The sequence below is a fragment of the Camelina sativa genome, chromosome 14, assembly GCF_030686135.1.
Source record: "Camelina sativa cultivar CO46 ecotype springtype chromosome 14, ASM3068613v1".
NCBI classification, from domain to species: domain Eukaryota; kingdom Viridiplantae; phylum Streptophyta; class Magnoliopsida; order Brassicales; family Brassicaceae; genus Camelina; species Camelina sativa.
Window position 1 is genome coordinate 1,200,108 of NC_141893.1, and position 27,777 is coordinate 1,227,884.

General features: G+C 34.3%; 2 protein-coding genes and 4 pseudogenes across 7 annotated transcripts; 4 read left to right on the plus strand and 2 right to left on the minus strand.

Annotated features, from left to right (window-relative positions):
• The first annotated feature begins 144 nt into the window (after positions 1–144).
• On the plus strand, positions 145–1,548 carry LOC104738865 (uncharacterized; annotated as a pseudogene). Its single transcript, XR_759889.3, has 4 exons — positions 145–459; positions 590–751; positions 905–1,100; positions 1,354–1,548. The product of XR_759889.3 is annotated as an uncharacterized LOC104738865 (transcript).
• A 120-nt stretch (positions 1,549–1,668) lies between these two features.
• LOC104738867 (uncharacterized) lies at positions 1,669–3,091 on the minus strand (annotated as a pseudogene). The gene is made up of 5 exons (XR_015580120.1): positions 2,973–3,091; positions 2,740–2,843; positions 2,394–2,632; positions 2,053–2,199; positions 1,669–1,961 (listed from the first exon to the last, which is right to left on the minus strand). The product of XR_015580120.1 is annotated as an uncharacterized LOC104738867 (transcript).
• An 11,639-nt stretch (positions 3,092–14,730) lies between these two features.
• On the plus strand, positions 14,731–17,033 carry LOC104738870 (uncharacterized; annotated as a pseudogene). Its single transcript, XR_015579264.1, has 8 exons — positions 14,731–15,034; positions 15,279–15,419; positions 15,497–15,589; positions 15,683–15,809; positions 15,914–16,017; positions 16,148–16,228; positions 16,324–16,405; positions 16,507–17,033. The product of XR_015579264.1 is annotated as an uncharacterized LOC104738870 (transcript).
• A 237-nt stretch (positions 17,034–17,270) lies between these two features.
• Positions 17,271–18,267, plus strand: LOC104738871 (CASP-like protein 1C2; annotated as a pseudogene). The gene is made up of 3 exons (XR_015581008.1): positions 17,271–17,483; positions 17,568–17,670; positions 17,941–18,267. The product of XR_015581008.1 is annotated as a CASP-like protein 1C2 (transcript).
• Positions 18,268–21,772: 3,505 nt separating this feature from the next.
• Positions 21,773–22,879, minus strand: LOC104738873 (uncharacterized). Its single transcript, XM_010459083.3, has one exon. It carries the CDS (start codon positions 22,487–22,489, stop codon positions 21,974–21,976), a length of 516 nt encoding a protein of 171 aa, XP_010457385.1. The 5' UTR covers positions 22,490–22,879; the 3' UTR covers positions 21,773–21,973.
• A 1,200-nt stretch (positions 22,880–24,079) lies between these two features.
• LOC104738874 (putative serine/threonine-protein kinase At1g54610) lies at positions 24,080–27,644 on the plus strand. Of its 2 annotated transcripts, none has more exons than XM_010459085.3 (7): positions 24,080–25,268; positions 25,363–25,647; positions 25,745–26,062; positions 26,155–26,382; positions 26,466–26,678; positions 26,783–27,124; positions 27,219–27,644. In XM_010459085.3, the coding sequence occupies exons 1-7, from the start codon at positions 24,654–24,656 to the stop codon at positions 27,369–27,371; spliced, it is 2,154 nt and encodes a 717-aa protein (XP_010457387.1). In that variant the 5' UTR covers positions 24,080–24,653; the 3' UTR covers positions 27,372–27,644. The 2 variants fall into 2 exon arrangements, with proteins under 2 accessions (XP_010457387.1, XP_010457386.1); XM_010459084.3 differs by having other exon boundaries at positions 24,112–25,268; positions 27,216–27,644.
• Positions 27,645–27,777: the final 133 nt, after the last annotated feature.

Sequence of the window (27,777 nt, forward strand, 5' to 3'; positions counted from 1 at the left end):
ACCAACTATGTGGGTAAACCGAATATAGGGAGGAAGATGGGCAACTAAAAAAGAAAATACTCCTATCGGCTTTAAGTTAAAAAGTAAACCAAACTAAGTGGGCTAAACCGAATATAGGGAGGACGATGGTAATATCGTGAATAGGTAAAGTATGAGGGGGCGAATTAGAAATTGTTTGTATATGTGTGTCCGCGTCCTCTGAGAAATTGAAATCGACAAAAAAAAATCTAGCTAGGGTTTTTTTTTTGAATCTCTCTCAATGTCCATGGATCTCAGTTCAAGCACGGAGCCCGATGTGATGCAAACCATGGATGCATCTTTCACGGATCTGTCTTCGCTTTGTGGCCAAAAACGCAAGGCCGAAACGATGGCTCAGACTACGAGTCGCCTGAGGAGCCTCCCGCGGATGAAGAGGAATTTGAGATTCGTCGATTCGTACGCAATTATCACGAGAGCCAGGTTTTTGCTTCCTTCTCTCTCACCCATAATTCCCTGTTTCGGTAGGCACTTGGATCTTTGGATTTATTTCGGTTAAAAAAAAAAAAAAAACTTCAATCTTGTTTATTGTGTGTGGGGGGGGGGATTGCAGGGTTTTAAGGTGGATGAAGATATGATTCCTAAATCTCATCCTCGTCGTTATGGAGGATTACGCGGTGTCGATCTCGATGACCTCTACGTGGAGCCCCTCACGGGGCGTGACTACATGGAGATGATGGCCAATCTCGCTATTGCCAAATACAACCAAGTAGAGGTTACTACTATGTATAATTCTACTCTGTCTGGTCTGTCTCGTTTTTTAGTTAGTTAGTCAGTTAGTTAGTTAGTTAGTGTTAGTGTTATCAATCTTCAAGTCATTTATGTTCGTTACGGAGTCTCTTAATTTTGTAAATTCTTATTATAACAGAAAAAGACTGTTACGCTTGATCATATCGTGAGGGCCGTGGACAATCTTGCCATTGGAATCAAAGGTTATATTACTTTCATGGCTAAGGAGTCTCCTCAAGGGGAACTTGTTGAGTATCAAGCCAAGGCTGAGCGTAAGCCATGGCAAAGAAATATTCATCCCATCTTTTGCAGACCTTCTTCAGCTCTTAAAAAAGGTGTAATAATGCTGCAAACTTGCTTGCCTTTCTCTTTGTTTTGTTCCTAATTTGATAGTATATTCTTATATCCCGATTATCATTTCTTGAAATATTTTCGAATTTAAATACATATATTTTGTTGAATCATATGCGGCTTTGTTTTTTGTGTTTACTCCTCTGTTTTTTTTTTTTTTTTTTGTCATCTGATTCTTATAATCTAAAACAATTCCTCGAATGAATGATATGTGTTTCATCTTTTCTCTAATTGCAGACTGATGGTGTCGTTGAGCGCTCCCAATTCCCCAGCCCCCAGGCCAGGTGGATTAAGTAGTTTGATGAAATATTTAACCTTCTGGAAGATTTCATATTTTTATAATTTAGAACTCTACTTATGTCTGTCTCTGTAAGGTTTGTAATGACTGGGTGATTAATTATTTAAAAGCAGTAAAGACACTTTTTTTATTTATTTATTTTTATATGTGGCCTTGCCTTCTTCTATAGATGTTGGAGAATTTTTTTCTTCTTTTTTTTAGTATAATCAGTTAATTGTGACATAATCAAAGACAAAAAGAAAAATGACGAATGATTTAAGCAGCAATAAGAAAACGAGGTTAAGTGAAAAAGAAGTGGTCACAAGGCTCAAAATAGTGTATTTAAGAATTAAAACAAAAAGAAGTAGTCTTTTGAAAACAATCTAGACATCAGGATAAACAAGTGTCGTCTTGGAGTCGTCATCAACAAAGATCCGCCCAAAGCCTTTCACGCCCCATTCCTCTCCCCAACTATTCTGAATCACAAAGAATAGTTTACCGTCTTTAGAACTGCATGCCCTCCTATTTCTTCATCTTTCAATTATTTAACGCTTATCTTGTAGATTTTCTGGAAAGCAATAAAATTTAGTTAGTTCCATTAATTAATTATTCTTAAACAAAGATATATACGGATAGTTACTAGTTGAATCTTCACTTACATTGCCAAGGGAATAGAATAATGGGGATGTTATATCAAAAGATATGACAACCGGGGAGATATCAACTTTTGACCTGATAAAATCCGCTGAAGGACTTTTCTCGATTGAAAAGTTCCACTTGCCATGATATCCAGTCTCTCTCCCAGCCTCGATAATTCAAGTTCATAAAAAAAAAAAAAAAAAATGAAACTAAATTATTTTGTGACAAATTGAACCAAAGTTTGAATAAAGTCAACTAGTATATTAAAACTAGAAATCACAAGAGAAGAAGAAGAAAAATTACTGTATTACGAAACAAAAACTGAACACTTCTGTGTGATACGGAACAAGTAATTAAGTACCTTTGTAAATCCCGATTCTTTAACCTTAAGCACTCCCTGAATTGCTATATAATTGATAGCATCTTTAAGATTCTGAAGCTTCAAGGATGATGAGCTCGTTCGTGGGTCTGAGTTTTGTTTCATCTTCAAGTTCACCACTAGATCTTCAGGAAGGAATTTCTTCCGATCAGCTATTTTCTCTCGAGTTATGTTGTAAATAGCTTGGAGAAGGCGTGTCAACGCTATGGCCCAACAAATCGCTGCACAGAAAAATTTGGTAGCCACAATTTTAATACTCTCAAACCGCACTTATAAAAATAAATATCATAAACAATTAATCAAATTAAACAAACAAAAAAAAATTTACCTAGCGTTTGCTTCAGAACATAGTCAACTATATATGAATCATTCCTCCAATCTCGAGTTATTATGCTTCCATCTCCAAATTCCGTAACATATAAAGTCAGATGTCAAATAAAGTATATGCATGGATAGATATAATAAACACCAAATAATCAAAACTAATTCGTTTCTAATAACATGCATTTCTTATATTATATAGTATAATAATATTAACATATTTGGATCTTAATTAATTACCCCATCGTCACTGCAGGAGGTTCGATGGGCCCTTTCTCCCTAGCAGCAGCAGCTTGCTTCTTAATCTCATTGGGTATTTTAGGCGTTTTTGGTTTGCCGCCTAGCTCATTCTTACCCATATTTCCTGCAAAATTAACAAATTTCAGTCATTTTCCACCCAAAAAAAAAGCAACATCAGAGAGGGGCGCACACAAATTGTTTTGTAAAAATTAACAAGGAAGAAAATTATGGAAGGGTTAAAAAAACTGAAGAAATGTTTTTATATTAAAACCGATCAAACACATCATCTATATATATACACACGTTGATCCAAATTAAAAAGAAATAAAAACACGCAAACGTACACTTAGAAAAACCAGTTTCTCATGTAATAACCCTATTTGGTACTGGAGAAAGCAACTCGATCAGCTGAATAATTATCTAAAAAACATATTCTTGTTTCTAATTAAACTTGTCATTGAAAGGCTCAAACAAAATGAAGAATTGTTATCCCTATAAACCGATCAAACACATCATCCATATATATTATTACACATTGAGCAAACAAAACACACACACACACGAAGAAAAACCCCAATTTCTGTTGGAATTCAATCTTTGATTAATCTTCAAATTGGTAAATAGGAATATTGAAAGAAGAAAGTGATGAAGTTGTGACAGAGATCGTAGCAAAAGAGAAGAAGAAACGAGAGAAGGAGAAGAGACAAGTGAGAAGATTTTTGGTTAAGGAAGAAAAGAGAAATGGAGTTGGGCCAGATTTCACATTAGCCCATTAACATAAATGGTTTTGTTATGTTTAAAAGACCATAGGTTTAAGTTAAAGAAGCTCAGATATATATAAGTGTAATGTGTATAATCGAAGTTATTAAGAAAGTTTAAGAAACAAAGTGGTTAAACCTAGTACTGTTCAACATGGTATCAGAGCTGTTTGATCTTGGTGTTCCTGAGATCTGAAGAAACGTACAAAGATTCACATGGAGAAAATGTTAAGACCGATGGGAGAAGGAAGAATACAATGTAATATTTGCAAAAAGTACAATCACTATGAAGACAAGTGTTACCTGAAGATGCGGTACGAAACTCAGTTCTCCTCCAAGCAATTCAGGCCAAGAAGAGAGTGCTTTGCTTGCGGGAAACCTGGGCACTTTGCAAAAGATTGTCGGACTAAGCATCACCAAGAGAGGCAGGCACAAATTCACCTAGAAGAAGGAGGGTTATTCGATGTCACACACAATGGAGAACAAGCAAATGGTGATGAAATGTGGTTGATAGATAGTGGTGCAACGAACCATATGACTAAAGAGGAAAAACTATTCACTACCATAGACAGGTCAGTTCAAGTTTCCATTAGAATTGGAAATGGAACCAGATTGATGACCACGGGAATGGAAGCATCACAATAATGACAAAGAAGGGGGTAAGAGTAATTAAAGATGTTTTCTTGGTCCCAGAGATAGATAAGAATCTATTAAGTATACCACAAATGGTAAGGAATGGATATCAAGTGTTGTTTGTAGGGAGCAAGTGCATAATTCACAGTCCAAAAGGAGACAAAGTTGCTGAAGTAGAAATGGTAAGGAATGCTTATCTGCTGCGAATGGAACTCGCTGAGGAGAGTGTGAGTATGGCAAGAAAGGAAAACTTGTCTGAATTATGGCACAAAAGGCTTGGACATTCAGGTCTACACAATCTACAAAATTTACAAGCAAAACAGATGGTCAAAGGCTTACCAAATTTCAAAATCATTCAAGAGGTCTGTGAGGCATGTGTCAAGGGGAAAAAATGCAGAGAAGAATTCCCTAAAATATCAGAAACAAAAAGTGAAGGAGTTCTAGATCTAATCCACACAGATGTATGTGGACCAATGCAGACACCATCATGTAGTGGGAGCAGCTACATACTTACCTTCACAGATGACTACCCTCACATGTTATGGGTATACTTTCTGAAGACGAAAGCATAGACATTTGCTACCTTTAAGAAGTTCAAGATTCTGGTTGAAACTCAAACATGCAAAAAGATAAAGGGGATCAGATCTGATAGGGGAGGTGAATTCAAGTCAGATAAATTCTGTAAATTTTTAGAAGATAATGGAATTGAAAGGCAGTTTACTGTGGCATACTCACCACAGCAAAACGGAGTTGCAGAACATAGAAATAGGACTCTATTGAATATGGCAAGGTGCATGCTGAAAGATAAGAGAATACCAGATGAGTTTTGGGCTGAAGCGATCTTCATCGCAGCCTACCTCCAGAATAGACTTCCCACTAAAGCCCTTAATCAGAAAACACCCTTGGAAGCATGGAGTGGCCACAAACCGTCAGTTGGTCACCTTAGAGTATTTGGGTGTATGTGTCATGTTTTGATTCCTGCAGTAAAAAGAAAAAAGCTTGATGATAGGTCTGATAAGGCTGTATTTATGGGCTACAGCAGTGCTAGTATCGAGGGATGTTGTTTTTGAAGAAAACAAAAGTTAGAATTGGAAAAACTAAGAAGAATTTAAGGAGAAACCTGAGATTCAACCTAACACTGCTGGTACAACTGTAAGGCCTAACAATGAAATGGAAGAGAGAAATGAAAGAAGCTCAGAAACAAGACCAAAGACAAGCGGTGGAAGGCATTAAATCAGTCCTATACCGTTCCAACTAAGTGAAGGAGTGCCAGAAGTTGGTAGCTCATCTAGAGTTGTTCACAAAGTAAGAATGTTGAGTGACGTGTACCAAGAAGCAAGAGTACAAGAAGATGAAGCAAACCAAGTTGAAGAGGCATGCTATCTTACATGGCAAGAACCTGCGTTTTTTGAAGAAGCCATAGTGGACCAAGATTGGAGAGGTGCAATGGATGACGAGATTGACACTATCAACAAAAATGAGACATGGGATTTAGTGGAGAGGCCTGCAAATAAGAAGTTAATCTCTGTCAAGTGGATATACAAGACAAAAACTGATGAGTGTGGCCAAATACAGAAGGTAAAGGCAAGATTAGTGGCTAGAGGATTTACTCAAACATATGGAGAAGATTATGGGGAAACTTTTGCTCCGGTGTCAAGACATAACACCATCAGAACTATTATATCACTGGCTGCACAAAACAATTGGAACTTGCATCAGATGGATGTTAAGTCGGCATTTTTGAATGGAAAAATCACATAAGAAGTGTATGTGGAGCAACCACCTGGGTATGAGATAGAGGGAGCAGAAAACATGGTGTACAAACTGAAAAAGGCTTTGTATGGACTTAAGCAGGCTCCAAGGGCCTGGTACAGCAAAATTGACTCATTTTTCATGTCACAAGGATGTTAAAGGAGTGATTGTGATGCTGCAACATACACACAGGAGTGTGGAGGTGAGATTATGGTGATCAGTCTATATGTAGATGATCTCATCATTACTGGGAGCAATGAAGACATGATCAAAGAATTTAAAGAAAAGTTGAAACAAACCTTTGAGATGACCGATTTGGGAAGACTCAAATACTATCTAGGTTATGAGATCACCTACACAGGAGAAGGAGTGTTCTTAAGCCAAAGGAAGTATGCACAACAACAGTTGAAAAAATTTGGGATGAAAAATTGCAAGAGTGTTGCAACACCACTGTTACCACAAACAAAGTGTGTAGAGGAAGGAAAAGAACTTACCAATCCTAAATTATATCGGAGTATGGTGGGAGGACTTTTGTATCTTGCTGCCACACGACCAGACCTTGCGTTTGCCGCATCATATCTATCTAAAAGCTTGTCACAGCCAAGAGAGCAACACCTACAAGAAGCAAAGAGAGTGTTGAGATACATACAGGGAACAATAGATTATGGGTTGAACTTTAAGAAGACAAGTCAGGTGGAGTTGGTTGGTTATTCCGACTCAGATTGGGCAGGATGTAAAGAAGACATGAGAAGCACTACATGGATGTGTTTTACAATGGGCAGTGCCATGTTTACCTGGCAAACTCAAAAACAAGACACTATCGCTCAATCAACAGCGGAAGCAGAGTACATGGCATTGAGTTCAGCTACAAATCACTCAGTGTGGCTGAAGCGCCTGCTAGGAGAATTGAGGATCGACACTAGCAAGGCAGTTCCAATCTATTGTGACAACACCTCAGCAATTGCAATTGGAAGAAATCTTGTTCAACACAAGAGAACAAAACACATTCAGATACGGTATCATGTCGTGAGAGAAGCAGAGAGAGAAGGAGCGATTACTTTGAGATATTGTAGCAGAGAAGAACAAACTGCAGATATACTTACAAATCTTCTAGAAACAAGGCGGTTTGAAGAACTTCGACTTAAACTTGGGGTGACTCAGAATCCTAATGGAAGGGATAAAAGCAAAAGAAAACTCACTGAAGCTTCTCCAGGTGAAGCAAACATGCACAAGAAAGAGGAAAATAAATTCACAGAGATCAATGGAAAAGAAAAGAAATCTGAGAATGAAATTAAAGAAGATCAATCGGTGAAGTCTACAGAAAAAGGAAAACAAGTGATGAGGGAGAAAATCAGTGTACCACTAAGTTATGGTGACATCATAAAAACCAAATTATTCAATAACACGCAATTTATTTAAAAATTTAGAGTATTTTTACTCAAATTTACTAATAAACAGTTTAAATACTTCAAATTATTGAAAATATCTAAAAATCTGAATATTTTAGACACTTATATTATCAAAATTATAACTATTACTAATATATTACTACTATATATTAATAATGTGGGTATATTCGGATACCCATTCGGATTTCGGTTCGGATCGGGTTCGGGTACGGATTTTCGGATTTAGAGATTTAGAACCCGTTTAGGTATTTTACAATTTCGGATACGGATTCGAATCGGATCTTTTGGATCGGTTCAGATCAAATGTTCGGATCCATATATTTTGCCCAGACCTACTACTTCACGGCTCAATTCTGATAGAGCAAAGCATCAATCATCTTACTACTTTATTGAAAATTCTTATCTTTTTATTAAGTTTCTGCGTGTATTATTTGTCTGTCTAGCTAAAATTCCATGTCTTTTTATCTTTTTGCAAAATTATTGCAAATTCGAAGCATCTTGAAAGTACATTCTGTGTAGAACAAATGCAAAATTATTGCAAATTCAAAGCATCTTGAAAGTATATTTTGTGTAGAACAAATGCAAAATTATTGCAAATATGAAGCAAATTTAAATTGGCATGTAAATTGAAAAAAATAAAAAATTTTAGCTGAAGGAATTATTATACACCATAGAATTAATTTGTAATATAACAAGGCAGTAGCGAATTATATATAATGAAAGTCAATAACCGCAACAACTACGTCTGTCTCGTGGTTGATCTTATGAACTGAGCTGCAATTTTCACTAATATTCCTTGCATACCAATTTTCAATAATACTATCTAAGAACATAAGTAATACCATATATCAAATTTTGAAAATAATACTATGTAAAATTCACTTTCGTCATTTATTTTGTAAATTCAGAGCATCTATGTAAATTGTTTTAAAAAAAAAAACTAACTGAAGGAATTATTATACATAATAAAATTAATTTGTAACTTAACAACGAAGTATATTTTATTCTGTTTATCTACTGCCATTTCTCTCTCCATATAAACTTGGGGTCATCTGATTTTGGTTCACCTTTAATTACTTTTGTACTACTACTCTTAAAGTTAATAGGAACAAAAAAATCGATCAAAGAATAAATAAATAAAGAAATAAATAGAAAGAATTATGGACGTAGGGACACGGTTTTAATATAGAGGTATTGAAAAAGCAGACTAACTTTTGTGATACATCATACATATATACCAATTTTTACGAGGGACAAATTGTTGCAATTTTTATCATAGTTAATGACCCAGCAACATCATCAAAACTTATATAGCATGGACCATGGTCTTCAATATATACTCCATCAATTCCTAAACAAAAAAAAAAGTAAGAGAGAGAGAGAGAAAGAGAAAGAGAAAGAGAGAGAGAGAGGTGTTTGTTTTGTTGATCGAGTGAGTACTGTGAGTCAAGTAATGGAGCCCACAGAGATATTTTACCCTACTCAAGAAAAATGATATTTCTTTTTAAAATAATTAATCTTTTTGTTGTTCCTTTATATAGCCCTCTCTGAGAGCTCCATTACTAAACTTTGTAATCTAGATTTTTCTTCTGGACCAAAAAAAAAAGAAAAATCTAGTCTTCTTATTTTGTGATGAGTGATGAGTGTCGTTCTCTTCACCTCGACTTGGGTAATGATTGTATTCGAGGTGCCGTAGCTCGGGTTTGTTTCTTTTTTTTGACACGTTTTTTTTTTTTTTTTTTTCAATTTATGTTTTTCATCTTGTAGTGTGTTGTTCTGTTTACTCATAGATGTATTTGATCGGTTTCTAGGGGATATCATTTCTTTATTTTTGTTTTTAACCTTTCAATAGATCAAGTTTAGAAACAAACTAAGAACAAGTTTTTTTCTGAGATTTTAGTTAGCTAATTAGTTCTTCTCTCCCTTAATTCTCATTTACTTTTTCTCCGGTACCAAATAAGTTTTTTGAGAACTGAGTTTTTTTTCTTTTTTTTTTAATTTATGTTTTCCTTTGTGTACTGTGTTCTTTTTGAAATCAGGCGCTTCTGCCACCAAATAAGTTTTTTGAGAAAAGATAAAACCCAGTTTCAAAAAAGAAAAAAAAAACTAATTCTCAAAAAACTTATTTAGTACCGGAGAAAAAGTAAATGAGGGTTGAGGGAGAGAAGAACTTAACTAACTAAAATTTCGGAAAAAAAACTTATTCTTAGCTTATTTCTAAACTTGATCTATTGAAATGTTAAAAACAAAAATAAAGAAATGTTATTTCCTAGAAACCGATCAAACACATGTATGAGCAAAACAGAACAACACACTACAAGATGAAAAACATAAATTGAAAAAAAAAAAAAAAACCGTGTCAAAGAAAAGAAACAAACCAGTTTTCTCTCTCAGCTGGGTATCCTTTTGGGTGAAGAAAAAGTAATGAGGGTTGAGGGGTGAGAAAAGAACTCTTAGAGAGGGCTTTTAGTGTTATACTATAAAGGAACAACAAAAAGCATTGGGATTAATTATTTTAAAAGGAAATATCATTTTTCTTGAGTAGGGTAAAATATCTCTGTGGGCTCCATTACTTGATGATCCATCGACTCACAGTACTCGATCAACAAAACAAACATCTCTTTCTCTCACTCTCTTACTTACTTTTTTTTTTTTGTGTAGTATTGTATTTTCGATTGCTTAATAGATAAACAAAACTAATTAACATTAGTTTTTTTTTTACCTAAAGCCTCATGCATTAATTTACGTTGGTATATGGTTGATATTTGTTGATACGTTTAATTAGGGCTGGCTATATATACTCTTTAAAAAATGAAATGATACTTATCAATTTAACCATCAGTAATTTTGAAACACCAACCTCACTCACTTGGTGCTTTGATACCACATTACCACACCACTTTGCATGGGTCGGCTTTAATTGTATACGTAATAATCATATACTCCTCTTTTTGTATTTTTCTTTCGGCTCTTTTAGTTATATTGTTACTCTTTTACATGTATTTTATTTTTGTATCTCACAGTAAGACACGAGATTGGCTGGCAAGCAATTCCGATATATTTATGTAACCCTTCAATTACAACATCTTTATATTTAAACTCTTATTTTATTTTTTATTTTTTTGTATAGAACAAATGTAATAATATTCCATATCTTTTTATCTAATTTTGTATAGAACGAATGTAAACTTACTGTAAATTCAAAGCATCTATGTAAATTGATTTTTATTTTATTTTTTAAAAAGAAACTAACTGAAGGAATTATTATACATAATAAAATTAATTTGTAACTTAACAACGAAGTATATTTGATTCTGTTTATCTACTGCCATTTCTCTCTCCATATAAACTTGGGGTTATCTGATTTTGGTTCACCTTTTAGGTTTACTTTTGTACTACTCTTAAAGTTAATAGAAACAAAAAAAATCGATCAAAGAATAAATAAATAAAGAAATAAATAAATAGAAAGAATTATGGGCGTACGGACACGGTTTTAATATAGAGGTATTGAAAAGGCAGACTAACTTTTGTGATACATATATACCAATTTTTACGAGGGACAAATTGTTGCAATATTTATCATAGTTAATGACCCAGCAACATCATCAAAACTTATACAGCATGGACCATGGTCTTCAATATATCCTCCATAAATTCCTACACCATAGTCTTCTTTTGTTATCTATTGACTTGTTCCTCAAATTTTAATATGTTATATAACTCTGAAAAGACATTCAAAGCACCCCATACTGATCTTATTGTATTGTATATATGGCATTTATGTAAATAGCTTAAACGTAGAGGTGCATAGAGTTAGGGGTTTGCTTCTGAGATGTGACATTTCCACTTTCGCCATCAGAAACTTTAAGGTAGTTTTTCAAAGCAGACAAAGAAAATTGTCAAAATTTTGGGCTTTCTTTCAAACAAGTCTTACGTGCTTTGACAATGTTTATATGACCACTAATTATGACTCACTTAACCATTTGTAATATTGTTCATTTCTTGTAAACGCGTATATAGTTCAAATTATATCCAACGTCAACAATTCCTTCTTCTTTTTTTTTGTGGTTTTTCCCCAATTTAAATCAACACTTACCATGTGATTATAATTACCAGCTGTTGTAATTTACTGGATATATATATGCAAGCTTCATTTTTGATGGATAAACGAAACTGAGTGGAAGGTGTAGCAATTTTTAATTAGTATTCCTTCCTATCGAAATGGTAAGAATTGAGCTATAGTTTCTTTCCCTGTTCTAAATAACATTTTACCTCATCCTCATGGATCATCTATAGATATTGATAGGAATGTTTAATCTCGTCTGGAAAAAAAAAAAAAAAACTGACTGAACTTTTAACTAAACAAAGGAGAAATAAATTATAACAGAGACTAGCGATATTTTTTTACTTTGTGCGTTGGTAACATATTGCATGTGTTGACACATTATTGACACATTATACAGAAAGTATCCAGCACACAAAAATGAAAGAATGGTTGAAAGCTTTAACTTGAAGTGAAATTTAATTAGTAAAAATACTGATCAGAATCTTTTTCACATTTTCTACTAAAATTACAAAATATTAATTGATATTTTTGTTTGTGGTGTTGGTGGGCTTAATACTATCATCCATGTTCTTTACAGGACCTAATTATTACATAAGTAAGACGATCACTTCTCGAAAATAATTGAAACTGAGCTAAAACTTATATGTAAAAATTCACTTTGTGGATACGAACCTTTATTTAGCTAATATATGAGGAACTAATTAATAAACCATTCCCAACGTATGTTACATTCTGACATTTCAAATTAACCCTTGCAACTTTTTTAAGACTGAATTAATAATGAAAAAGGGGTTAGTTTACAAAATCTGAGAGAAAATAAAGTTTGTCATATGGAATAATGGAAAATAGTTAAACTTTTTTTTTATCCACGAGTAGAAAAATCACATCCGCAAAAATGCAATATCATAATGAGAATCTCTAATACTATATAAGACAATTTGTGACAAAAAGTAATATATAATGGCATTTTGGTAATTAGCCTGCGTGCAGAGGTGCCTAGGGCCCTAGAGTTAGGGTTTGATAGAGACTTGATTTTGAAATAAAGAGAGGGAGAGAGAATAAATTTTTTGGCGGCGAAGCTCGAGATGACAAGGCGTGACCTTTGTAGCAGCAGGATGGATGCATCGAGACTGGGATTTCAAAAAATCAAATTACAAGTTTACAACTGCTATTATAATATTCTTTTGAAAGAGCAACATGTACTGTGTTGATTCGTCGATGTAAAAAACATGAATAAGCTGATATGATGATGACATATTTTTGTTTCTAGCTAGCGCACAGCTTTAATTTTTTTAACAGGCTATCAATACAAATCTCTGAAATGGGCAAAACTGCAACATACTAGTACTCTTTTTTTTTGGTTTAACAATATTTTTTTTTGGCTTTTTGCTATGACAGACCAACGGATATTAAATTGACGAATCACGATGTCTTATTGCTGCTTTGTTTCCATTTTTGTATCTGGTTGCGTACCTTAAAAACGTTTTGCGTGTTAGATACAACTTGTTTTAAAGTCTGGTCAACACAACATACAAAAATTAATTAAGAAAAACGAAAAATAAAGAAAGACAGTAAAAATAAAAATAAAAACAAGTGATGCGAGGGGTATGATTATAAATAGTCAATTTTAGAGGGACACATATATTGATTTGGAAGAGGGCAAAAGATTCTAGGGTTGGTGGCTCAGCTTTACTGAGAAAACTGATGATACCATTAAAACTGAATTTCTACATTTTTTTTTGAAGTCAATTATATTATATAGATCCCAATGCCAGCACTGAACCGCGGAGCTGGGTTATTTATAACAAATTGCAAACTCAAATTTTGAGAATTAATTCTGCTCCGACTGCCAAATTGAGTACTACTTAACGAATAATCTGTAAATGAACTGAAAGTTCTGGTACAATAAAGTTATCAAAACAAGACAAAAATCAAATAATGAAACCAGCGGCGAATTACTGATAGAGAAATTAATTGACTCAATTCAAAGTTGAAAAAGAGTAAGGCAATCATATTAGAATGATCTCGTACTTATTTAAACATATTCGTGTGTGAAAATTTACACTTCTATAATATGGTATGTTACGTTATGTTAATGTTCCACATGAATTTTGATTGACGTTTTTCTGCAGATTTTTTAATAATGAGGGTATTATTCTAGTCTGAAATTCAGTTAGAATTTTCTGATTGGATATGTCTTTGTTTTTATTTAAGTTTAACAATAATTCATTTGACTTTTTTTTTTTTTTTTTTTTTTTTTTTTTCTGTTATTTCTGGGGGTTTATGCTTTATGATACAGTTCTATTTTAATTACTAAAACAAGAATATTGATTTTCCCTATTATTCTAGTTCGGGTTCGATATACTAATGCAGTCTTTGGCTTGATTTATTCTCACTTCCCTCGTCCCAACAAATGACATATATTTTTTTTTTTATTAATCAATTTGCTCTTTTTATCTCTTTATTTTTTACCTATTTTTGGTCTATTTTTGTACTATATGTATATACTTGGTTACTTGCTTATAATAATAGTACTTGTACTTGGTTACTTATTTTTTACTTTTGCTCAAATGATGAATTTTTCTCCTAAGCTGAACTTAAAACGGACCATAACTATTATATGTTGTTGATATAATCATCAAAGATATGTAGTTTATAACTTTTGTTTTTTTATCATCCTCAAGCCTGAATAGTTAAATTTGATCATACAACATGGTATTAATATTCTTATAACTTGTTTTTAACTTAGTAGAAAAAGAAGATTGAGACATATATTAGTTTTTAAAAATGTAAACCCAAACATAGATTTTCTGTCTGCTTCCACTTCCCATTAGGCTTTGGAAAACGATGATATGTTCTTCTTTATAAACTGGGACATTTGATAATAGGCATATTAATGTATTTTCTGAAATTTTGAGACGAAATAAAAAACTGGCCCTTTTCAATTTAGGATTAAAAATTGCGACACCGTTGTCTCGCTAATTTTGTAACACTTCTCTACAGAGAGAAAGGAAAAAAAAAAAAAGAGAAAATACGATGGTAATTTCCAAAAACCTAATTATACTGGGCCTTATTAGTCTCATAAAAGCCCAATATGATTCAATTACCCGTAAAATTAAATTATTATTCTTCGATAGAACCCACCCAACGATGCGTTATATCGCCGGAGCATCCGTCGTACTCAATACCTCTCCGTCTCTACTGTTTCACTGCCGTATCCGCCGCCGTAAACTCGCTGGCCGGAGATTGGTGATGAATTCCGTGAATTCGCGTTCTCAGCCGAGGGAATCAGACGACGGAATCATCTCGGTAGAGGAGTGGCGGAGATGGGGTCCGGTGTCTCCATTCCCAGCCGCGGTCAAACAGATTGTGAATGATTTGAAAGTTCTGGAGTGCAAATTGGATTCGCCGATAGAGTTTGGTGGAAATGGTGGCAAGTTACAGGTAATTGCCGGTGACCATGAATGAAACCTCCTTGTTTAGTGCTTACATTACTCATTTCTGGATCTTGCTATAGTGATTTGAGCTGTGGTATCTTCTGAAGCTCTACGAGTATAATGATTATATCGTCTTTTTGTGGAATGCTACTGGTTTCTTCCTGGTTAATATGATTTGGGTTGATCTTTGAGCTCTTAAGTGTTAGAGTGAGGTTATAATACTTCTACTTATGTGCAACTAACTATCACAGGGACCCTTTGGTGCATATGAAGATAAGAAACACAGGGCTACATATGAAGCATTAGATGACCCGGAGAAAAAGTTTCGGTTCTTTTCTGCTCGACAAGTTGCTTGCCGGCTGCTTGGGAGCAGGGGTTATTTATGCCAGAAGGTACTTCCTTTTACTGTTTCTTGAATTGCTTTATTTGCCATGAATAACACAACTCATTATTTTCTGAATATATGCAGTGTTGGCTTGCTATGGAGGACTGCATGTGTTCTTATATCAAGCCGTGTGGTTTATGGAAACAAATACGTTTTTGGCTTTATATGCATCCTAGGGTTAGTATTGCACCAACCAGTCTCGGCTTTTCGAATTGAATCTGTACCAGTGCCCAACTCCTATGGACTGATAGGCTGTTTAGCTGTTGGCAGGATTTTCTACGCCAGAACAACACGGGCAAGTTATTGTGGCAGATATTTGGCGTCCAATCCGCTACACTCTGCGTCTTTGGAATTGCTGAAGATGAAGAGATCATGTGGAATGAATTCAAGCGTGCAGGTGTTTCATTCATCTAGTCTTAGTTGTTATACTTGAAAAGATGTCACTCAAAATCTCTAGTTGTTTTGCTAAAGTCTTGTATTTTTGTTCTGATGGATGCTCAGGAAAAAACCGAGTCCGTTGCCTCTATCCCAATCAGAACTCGGAAGTTACTTTCTCGGTTAAAGACACTTTTGGTAGTTCGGCTTCAGATAATCCTGCATCCATGGTAAAGATTGCAATGTTTTGACTATAGGCTCTCTGTTCTTCTATCGTTGCTTATTTCAAGCAGAAAAATTCTTAGATTAGGTTGTGTAAGGATATAGACTGAAAGACTCTACACTTTGTATATTTCCCAGACAGATGAGGATAAAACTCTGCATTTCATTTTGCTTGATGGCACCTGGAACAATTCTGCTGCAATGCTCAAGCGTTTAAAGGTACAGGGCTGATCATTTCTCACATGGATTTCATCTTTTTCCTTTCTCTAAAGAACTTGCTTAACGAAAAGACATTTGCTTAAACTCATATGTAGGATCACGCAAAGTCAGTATGGGGAGATGAAGATCTTCCTTGTATATCTCTTGCAGCTGGGGATCCGCAATGCATAAGCTCCGGTAAAAATAGTCTCAAACCTCTATATTTACTCATGTTCCTGGTCCAATCTCTCTCTGCCAAAATAGTGCTCTCCTTCCTCATTTGATCTTTAAACGTACAGGCCGCAACCATCATGGGACCGGACTTGCACGGCTGCAGCAGCAATTGGACTCCTATCCGAGCTTAGCCTTCTCCCACAGTTAAGCAGTTATGAGTTAGACAAACAAGCTGATGCGGTCGAGGAAGGTTTGGTCATATTACTGGACTCGCTAACAGGACGTCGCTTAAGAATGGGCAGGTCCATAACTCGTAAAGGCAGAAACACCATCAGCATTTGCTAACAACAGAACCAGTCGGGACATATAACGGATTTGTGGCTGAGATTTTATTACATCATATACCAAGATCACTTCATGTGTCAAGTGAGTTCTAATGGTTGAAGCAAAGAGTTTTGTAACCTTTTTGGACCAATTTCTGTAATGGGGATCATTGAAACAGCAATTACAGACAAGCCAGAGAGGGTACACCTAAGTTAGGACAACGCCGCTGCTTCAAAACAAAAATTTTGATCTTTTTATTATGTCATCAACTGAAGAATTATCCTTTTGTAATATCAAAATTGAGTTTTATAAGCTTGAAAAATGTCAATGGTGTTGTTTCACTAGGAAATTAATTTGTTCATTAGTTGATTCACAATTGATATTTTATTTTGCTTTATAAATCTCTTAAAAACAAAAATAATTAAATCTTGCATGACCGGTGGAGACAGTTGAAACAAACCCATCCAACACTCCAATATCATATTCATTTTACTTTGGTTTATATTTCGTGACTTTGTTTTCTTGTCTTTACCTCTCTCTCTCTCCTTTTCTCTTCCATAGTTAAATTCCACAGTTTAAAACTCTATAGAGATCCAAAAAAAGAAGAAAAAACTAAACTGATGGTGAAGTTAACACAGAGATTGGGTGGGTTGGTACTACGACTTGCGGCATTTTGTGCCGCATTAGGAGCGGTTATCGCAATGATCACTAGCCGTGAAAGGTCTTCCTTCTTAGTCCTCTCCCTAGTAGCCAAGTATAGCGATTTGGCTGCGTTCAAGTAAGTTTTTCCTATTTGGCGTGTTTAACGAGGATATTGAAAAGTACGTGCATGCTTATGCATACATGTGTGCGTCTATCGCAGGTACTTCGTGATTGCAAACGCGATTGTGAGCGTTTATAGCTTTCTCGTTCTCTTTTTACCAAAAGAGAGTTTATTGTGGAAGTTCGTAGTTGTGTTGGACTTGGTAAATTATCTCTATACTACATCTCTATGCTAGCAACTTTTTTTTTTGGTACCTAAAATGTTATCAAAATACATTATAAACGGCAATTAGAGGAGTGCTCGAAATATAAATTTTTGATATAAACATACTAATATAATGTAGAATTTGTTAGAATCATGATTATATATTATTGATTCAAACAACTTCTAATGATCTCTGTTATAGCCTAACTTCGATAATATGTTGTTTAATCAAGTTTTTATATGTAAATGTTATAAATTAACCGTAAAGATGGTGACGATGCTGCTGACGTCGAGCTTATCAGCGGCAGTGGCGGTGGCACAAGTGGGTAAAAGAGGAAACGCAAACGCAGGTTGGTTGCCAATTTGCGGCCAAGTACCGAGATTCTGCGATCAGATAACCGGAGCTTTAATCGCCGGTTTAGTCAGCATTGGTTCTTTACGTTTTCTTGCTCATCTTCTCCATCCACCATGTAGTCGATCCTTTTCTTCTTCGAAAAACATGAATCGAATAATAATTTTTCTTTTTTTTTAAGGATAAATATTCATAGAAAATATATGTATTTTTTTGGGCTTTTAATGTTGTTCATTTTTTGTTTCTCGCTTTTCTTGATCACTTAAACAATTAAAAATATATTTATTCAATATCAATATGACAGGATAATATGACTTCTTTTTCTACTAAGTTAAAAACAAGTTATAAGAGTCTTGTCGTATGATCAACTTTAACTATTTAGGCTTAAGGATGATTAAAAAAAAAGCTATAAACTACAAATCGTTGATGATTATATCAATAACATATCACAGTTATGGTCCGCTCTAAGTTCAGCTTAGGATAGAAACAAAATTTAACTATTTTTCATAATTCCATTTGACAAACTTTATTTTTTCTCAGATATGTAATATAACCCCTTTTTCATTATTAATTCAGTCTAAAAGGTTGCAAGGGTTCATTTGAAATGTCAGAGTGTAACATTTGACTAGAACGTTGGAAGTTATTTATTAGTTCATATTAAGTAAGGGTTCGTATCCACACAAAATAAATGACGAAAGTGAATTTTAGATATAAGTTTTAGCCTTGTTTCAATTATCTTCAAAAATTGATAGTATTAATGAAAATTGGTATGCAAAGGAATATTAGTGAAAATTGCAGCTAAGTTCATAAGATCCACCACGAGACAGACGTAATTGTTGCGGTTATTGACTTTCATTATATATAATTCGCGACTACGTTGTTATATTACAAATTAATTTTATTGTGTATAATAATTCCTCAAGTTAGATTTTTCTATTTTTTTCAATTTGTATTGCTTAAAATTTGCAATAATTTTGCATTTGTTCTACACAAAATATAGTTCAGATAGCTTTAAATTTGCAAGAATTTTGCAAAAAGATAAAAAGACATGAAATTTTAGCTAGACAGACAAATGATACACGTAAAAACTTAATATGTGTAGTAGTTTAATAAAAAAAAAAAGAATTTACACTTCAGTAAATTAGTAGGATGATTGATGCTTTACTAAATTAGAATTGAGCCATGAAGTAGTATTGAGTCAGTCATGCAATCTAATACCTTTTAATTAGAAAAATCCAAAAGTTTAGTTAACCATTAATTAATTAAGTCATATTTACACTTTTCATCAGTTGATTTACATAATATGATAAACTAAGATTATTTTCTTTAAACTCCAAAAATATATAGTTCCGGAGAAGTATGAGAATTTCAAATTTTGATGTTAACCATAAATTATCATTTGAGACTTAGCATCACTTTTACAATCTTACATACTAATTGGTATTGTATCATTTAGGAATTTGCATCGGTTTTAGAATTTGGAAAGGTATTTTATTATTATCTTGTACAAGGTGTAATTCATCTGAGTTCTTTTCTCCAATACCAACCAAATAGGGTTACTTGAGAAACTGTTTTTTTTTTCTTTTCTTTGAAATTGAGGTTTTTCTTCGTGTGTGTTTTGTTTGCTCAAAGTGTAATAATATGTATGATGTGTAGTTGACCGTCTTTGATGACTGTCTTTGGTGTAGCCATAGGCAACAATTAGAACTGCGTGTCCCCTACTTCGTCAGTTTCATTATCTCGTAAATTTTTTCGGAATCAATAAAAAAATTAGTTAATTCTATTAATTAATTATTTTAAGACAAAGATATATACCAATATCCATTTGAATCTTCACTTACATTGCCAAGGACATAGAATTGGCCACCTATATCAAACGATATGACAACTAGGAAGATATCAACTATCTACTTGATGAAGTCGGTGAAGGACATTTCTAGATTGAACAATTCTACTTGCCATGATATCCAATCTCGCTCCCAACCTCGATAATTCAAGTCATCATAATAAAAAAATGAAACTAAATTGTTTTGTAACAACTTGAACTAAAGTTTGAATAAAGTCAACTAGTATCATCAGATGAAAACCAATCAAACACATGCATGTATATATTTTACAATCATTAAGTGGTGAGAGCAAAATATCTTTCCCTGTAAAATAAACATATACATTATATATTTTCTTCAAATAAACAAATCCCAAAGTCATTTGTTAAAAAAAATTGCAATATCAAAAGGCTGTATAAAATAACACACACTAATTTATTGTAAGAATTAATGAACATAAACATAAAATTCTGTATATGATCACACCTTGTACAAGATTATAAAACATTTTTTTGAATATGTCAATTTTGTTATACCTTTCAAGTGAATACTATTAATTTTATTGTTAGATCAAGATATTGAAATTGTAAAACTGATACACTACAATTTAGTAGGTAAGATTGTAAAAGTGATGTAAAGTCAACTGATAATTTATTTTAAAAAAAAGTTTGAAATTCTGCTTATCCTAAAAAAAAACTAACCTGAATTTAATTTTGGAATTTAAGGAAAATTAGTAGTTTCATAAAAATAAAAATCCTTGAAAATTGTCAATATAAAATTTTATTTTATCATAATTAATGCTTAATTTTTCCATAACAAATACTTTGTTGGGAAAAACAATTGTTGCATAAACATAACTACCTTGGGTTGGATGAGACAACAATAATGTAAACCTATGATTAGTATTTTAGAGACTGGGATACTTGGTGTATCAAGTTTAATTAATGGCGATGAAGGTTAGAACTTAGATTTGAGTAAAAGAAAAAAGGTTAGAACTTAGAAGCAAGATAACAAAAACTATAAGATTCAATTCCTGAGATTTTCTTTCATCCCCAAATGTAATAGTACCCAGAAAAATAAAGTAAGAAAGAAGATATGAAAAGGATATTAAGAAAATGTGAGATAGAAGAAAGCATACTGATTATGATTTCTTAAATTATAGTTAGAGCTAATATTTTATCTAAATAAATAATTAAACTACAACTATAAGCCCAATGGGCCTTAGTGTCGTTAAAGCATCATGCCTATTCAAATTACCCGTTCTAATAAATTAAATTTATTATTCTTCCAAACAACACGGTGATATGGGTCGATTGCAACTTCTTATCATTTAACCACTTATCATCATCATACAAGTTCTTGTTGATGAACCTCAAAGAATTTGTATCATATAATGATATAACTCTTGCGGAACAAAAAAAAAAGAAAAAATATTAAAATATATATTATCGTTAGTTGACTATTATATGCATAAAATAAAAGAATTAATGCCTTTATCAGCGAGTGGGTGTTTGAATCATGTTATGAAGTAACAACAAGTGAAACAGAGAGTCGTCCTCCTCAGTGATCATGATTTCCACGCAAAAATTTCATCCCATAAATCAAACATAGTTAGTAAGAGATTGTGTTGATTAAGCCTCTATAGACAAAATCATTCATTGTGGGACCTCGACCACCGAGATATAATAAGACCAGAGACTTCTGAAGAGTAAATAAAGACTACTATATTTGATTATGTCTTGGACTTTTGCCCCATTGAAATGTAGTTTGTTCAATTTTTGTTAAAAGGATATTTTGTTGGTTCAGTTTTAGAATTCTGTTATGGTTTTACCAAAAAGAAAAACCATGAACCCCAAACAGTGGATATAGCAAACAATTGCTTCTAAATTTTAATAATTTGAGACGATTTCAAGAACTACTAATGATAGTGAACTGAACTATGTTTATAAAAAAATGTACATTATACATTGCTACATTAGCAAGAAGTTGTTAAAAAAAAAAAGAGAAAGCAGAAGACAAGAGTTTCTTCATAATAAGTTTTCCAGATTAAAAAAAAAAAGAAAAAAAAACACCCTAATCCAAAGAAACAAAAAAAAAAAACCCAAAATCCCAAAATAAAAACCCTAAATCGAATCAAAATCTTTTCTGATAAGAATAAAATAACCCAAAACAGCACAAACAGCAGCAACAGCATTGCCTTCTTTCAAGAGAACCTTAAAGACAAATCCAAACACTTCTCTTGTAATCTTGCGAGCTTCAACAACCAAAACTCTTCTCGATTTCCCAAAAAACGCGAGCAACACAACCACCGATATCCAAATCACCATAACCGCCGGAACCGCAACCGCAGCAGCCGCAACCATGGACATGGCTCCAAACACAGCTCCCAACACCACAGATGCGTAAACCGCTGGTAACCGCGACGGCGACGGAGATGAGGTGTACTGAAGCTTGTACCAGCTAAGCACAGATGTGAGAAAGTTCCAAGAGGAAGACAAGAGAATAGCGTAGACAGCTACAAAGAGACAAACCCATGTCCGTCTCTTGCTCATGATCCGCATAAAGATAAGGTACGATCTTGGTGGAGACAAAGAAGAAGAGCCATTCGATGTTCTTGGTGACTCTGTTGGATCCATCATCAGCGAGAGAGAGAGAGAGATTCCGATTCAGAGATTATTACTTCTTCTTCTTTTTTTTTTCTTTAGCGTGGGAATTGAAATACCCGTGGATTTGTGAGATTTGTCCCAAAAGATGCAAGAAAGAAGAAAATGTGTTCAAGTCTTCAGATTTGAAGGGAAATAGATTTAGTTCACGTGAATCATACTCTCATGTCGAAGAGCGTGTTTTACACTCATTAGTTTCGAGGATCGTAGTGGAGTACACGCGCTTAAGTGTCGTTTTGTTTATTGGTAATCCCACAAGAGACCAGACATGGAAACTCGTGAACTGTGAGATCAAAAGTATTATAATTTCCATTAATATCACAATACTTACTCTTTTTCTCCTCTCCAATTTAAGAAATTAACCAAGATACGCATTTTCTGTTTATTCCATTGTTTTTATTGCAATAAAATCAGTTTAAGAAGGTAATCCAAATCTTTCTTTTTTTTTTAGGTTAGTCATAGAGTGCGCCTCTACGCTTATTTTAGCCGACAAGAAAAATAAAAACGAATCATTTAACCTTTAATTATACTTTCCTTTTTTATAGTTTTGTCATATTTCTTAGTATGAAGAACAACGGGGAGCGAAACTTCTTGACGCTTACCGCTAAGCCTTTTTTCTTGAATCCCATATATGATATATGAATGCGCTTGTCTATTTCTTATCGTCAAGTCACAAGTCGTGGAGTATTAGCTTTTCCTTTTTCCTTGAATATTCTTTTGCGTCTAGCCATCAAATGCGATGAGATTCTCAAAGCATTTATCTTCACTAATCATATTAAGTTGAGAATCTGTAATCAAAATATTTTGGTTAAATATCTTCCAACTACTTCCAAGTATTCTTTGCTTGTCGTTTATATGTATCAATTAAACGTATATCAGTAGTCTCTTTATTATAATCCCATGACCGGATAATTCCGGTGCAATACAACAGTGGCAGCACCATATCCAATGAAGATGTCGGCATCCTCCCTCTATAGTTTAACCATTTTGTATTTAATAATTAAGTTAGTTTTGTTTTGTCAAAAGACATCGTGCTATCGTGTGCGCCAAGTAAATTAAAATATTCCATAAAATCTATATTAGTATATATGTAAAAGACCTCTTACATTAGTACACTATACAAGCTGTATTTGGCAACTTTATTCAGTTATTTGTATTCGTGATTACTCTTTCCTTAATTTTCATGTTTCATAATTTATTTCCATACTTCATAAATTATTTTTAAAAAGTTATTCTGTCTAAACACACAATCACAGATTATTCTAATAAGTTTTTGAATTTATATCCATATATGATTTTTTTAGGCTTAACAATCGATCTTATTTTTTAAAATCACGATTACAATCAAATCATTTTGAATAAATTCAAACAAAACAAAGTAAGCAGTCAAATACAATCATATATTTGAATGACTAAAATTGGTATCAAATCTTTTTAAAATCCAACTAATATTTAATGCAACATTTAAGTTGACTAAAACAAATCTTCAAACAAAGTTTTGAATTGGCTACTATTTTTTTTTTCTAATTGAATATTATTGTAATGGTCAACAACACAATTAGGCATATAACAATTAACCTCACGTTTAATTTAAAACTGACATTTTTATTAAAGAAAATTAAAAGAGAATGCCATGGAACAACAAGGGCGGCTAAGTTAGTTATTTTGATGACATTTCACCTTTTATACAATTTCTTATAATCGATCGATGATGATTGTGACTCACTGTACGTAAGCGTTTAATCAGTCAAAATCCAAAAATCTCTCAACTTTGCTTTTTTACATTCCTTTGATTCTTCCATTCAACGCTTATAGGCTAAAGTCAATCATCCTCAATTTCCATTAAATTTCACTGATTTCCGCCGAAAGTTTTGATTTTTTTTTTTTCCGGTGAGAATCACTCTGTTTACTTGTTCTGGGGATTTCACAGTCTCTGGTCTTCTTCTGGAGAAAAGAAAAAAAACACGATCCTTGTTGGTTTTCGTGAACTGGGGTTTGCCGTTGGAGTGTTGATTTGTTCTGAGTAGATTGAAATTAGGGTTTTAGATTTCAGGGGGAGTGGATTGTGAATAAAGGTTACGTTTTTGCTTTTGATTGGTTATGTATGTTTATGTGTATTGGTTCATCTTTTAGAGCTTAGATGGGTTGTGTAAGTTCTAGGCATAGGCCTTTTAGAAGAAAGTCGTCAACACTCAATGAGTTATCTGTGGAGAAACGTCCCTCCTCGCGGATTGATTCGTCGAGGATAGAGGACTGGATCCAACCGGCAGATGGGTTTGATAGATCCAGTAGCAAGGGAGATGCCAATGTTAGGTTATTTAGTTCAGGTAGGTTTCATGATGATCATCAGATAGGGAAGATTTTGGAGTATCCTGAGACGGTTGGTCATATGGATCGAGTTGTTTATGATCAGGAATTGAGAAGGGCGTCTAGTGCTGTTGCAGACCCGGATTTGGAGATTGATTCAAAGGTTATGAAGCATAAGCCAGATAGATGGAATAGCAGGGGTTCTAAAGTTTCTAGTCAGTTTTCTGATCATCTTCTGACTGAGAGGGAACCAGAGAAACCTCGGACTGAAGCTTCGGTTCCACCGGTTCCTCGGGAACTGAAGAGGGACCCGAACTTTGTTGGTCCAAATGATGCAGAGCGGAAGCAAGTGGCTGCAGGATGGCCGACTTGGCTGGTCACCGTTGCAGGTGAGGCACTAGTGGGTTGGACTCCACGCCGAGCAAATACTTTTGAGAAGCTGGAGAAAGTAAGCTTCTTTTGTTAACTCTCTTTGCTGCTTACAGATCCTGTTTTTGTTTAATATGTAGATAACAGACTGAATATGTAATTTATGGGTGCAGATTGGTCAAGGAACATATAGCAATGTGTATAGAGCTCGTGATCTTCTTCATAACAAGATCGTTGCGTTAAAAAAGGTCCGATTTGATCTTAACGATATGGAAAGTGTTAAGTTTATGGCAAGAGAGATCATAGTAATGAGAAGGCTTGATCATCCTAATGTCCTGAAACTGGAAGGGTTGATCACTGCCCCTGTTTCATCGTCCCTCTACTTGGTTTTCGAGTATATGGATCATGATCTCTTAGGACTTTCTTCGCTACCCGGTGTCAAGTTTTCAGAGCCTCAGGTATTGCACATAACTGCTTTGCTAGCTACCACAACTAGAAAGTGTAGAGTTTTGTTTCGCTTCAAAATCCGTGTCTTTTTATGTTTCTGTTCGTTAGGTTAAGTGTTACATGCGACAACTTCTAAGTGGGCTTGAACATTGTCACAGCCGCGGTGTTCTTCATCGCGATATAAAGGGCTCAAATCTACTGATTGACAGTAAAGGAGTCTTGAAGATAGCAGATTTTGGGTTAGCCACATTTTTCGACCCTGCAAAAAGTGTTCCATTGACTAGCCATGTTGTCACTCTTTGGTACCGGCCACCAGAACTTTTGCTTGGAGCCACTCATTATGGTGTTGGCGTTGATCTATGGAGCACAGGTTGCATCTTAGGTGAATTATATGCGGGTAGGCCGATCCTCCCTGGAAAAACCGAGGTATGCAAATTCTCGTGGATTTCATTTCCTCCAAATTTGAGTTTTTTGCATCTTGTTTGCTTCTACTAAAATGTAGCACTTAATCATTCCAGGTAGAACAATTGCATAAAATCTTCAAGCTTTGTGGTTCGCCAACAGAAAATTACTGGAGAAAACAGAAGTTATCGTCTTCAGCTGGATTCATAACCACAATTCCTTATAGACGTAAAGTATCAGAGATGTTTAAGGACTTTCCTGCAAGTGTTCTTTCGCTTTTAGAGACTTTACTCTCCATAGATCCTGATCACCGGAGCTCTGCAGATTGTGCCCTTGAGAGTGAGGTAACTGGTTCTTGATGTTTTTACTATTAATTTTCCTGAGGTCATCAAAGCAGCATTAGTCACAAAACTCTGTTTTTTGTTAGTACTTCAAAACCAAGCCATTTGCCTGCGATCCATCGCACTTACCAAAGTATCCTCCTAGTAAAGAGATTGATGCTAAAATGCGGGATGAAGCGAAAAGGCGACAACCAATGAGGGCGGATAAACAAGAAAGGCACTCTATGACGAGAAGATCACACGAAAGCAAACTTGTCCCACCGATCAAAGCAAATCACTCTCTATCAATGACAATGGAGGTAAGTAACTCTGTAGAAGGTGTTAACTTTTAAGGTTACAATGACCATGGAGGTAATTGTAAAGGGGTTAACTGTTAAGAAAATCACTCTTGTGGCAAATGCAGAAACAATATCAAGATTTGAGAAGCAGAAACGATAGTTTCAAGTCGTTTAAAGAGGAGAGGACTCCTCATGGCCCAGTTCCTGATTATCTAAATATGCAAACTAGAAACAATCAAACTGGTGGGAGAATTTCATACTCAGGTCCATTGATGAGCAACAGGAATATGGCTAAGTCAACGATGCATGTGAAGGAGAATGCAGTCCCTAGATACCATCAAGCTAGAGTAAACCAGAAGATGTTATCGGGCTCAGTATCCTCCAAAGCATTATTAGATCGACAAGATCAACAAGTTATGAATCAAAGAAGAAGGGATCGACGAGCACCAATTGAAGACCCTTCTTGGGTTAGTTAATAATGATAACTGTTTTTATTGTTCTTCTTTTTTGCAGCGGTTGGTTGTTTTACTAACATAACTTTGTTTCTGTGTGTACCAGCAGTATACTCCTAGTGACAGCAAGATTTACATGTCAGGACCATTGTTGGCTCAGCCAAGAAGAGTGGACCAGATGCTTGAAGAACATGATCGGCAACTTCAGCAAGTCAACAGACAAGCACAAACGACACGCCAAGGCCGAGCTCGCAATTGGTAGAGCAAAATTATTATGTATCACAGAATTGAGTTTTGTCTGTAACTTGTACCACACCAAATAACTAGTCGGGACAGATTCGTCAAAAACATGGTGTTGGTTTCATAGATTGGGATGATAGGTTCTAGTTCTACTTACGGCTTAAGCCGCGATTTGTTGATTATAGAGTGCTGTATTTATTAAAGAGTCATCATAGAGGTTGATCTGTGTACATATTAAACGTAATCTCTCTCCTTTACATTTGTTATACTGTATTAATTTGTTCTTTTGATGTTATCTGTGTACATATTATACGTAATCTCTCCTTTACATTTGTTATAGTGTATTAGTTTGTTCTTTTGATTAAATGGTGAGACGTTTGATATATAGTATTGCCTGAGAATCATCATCATCATCATCTCAAAAGTGA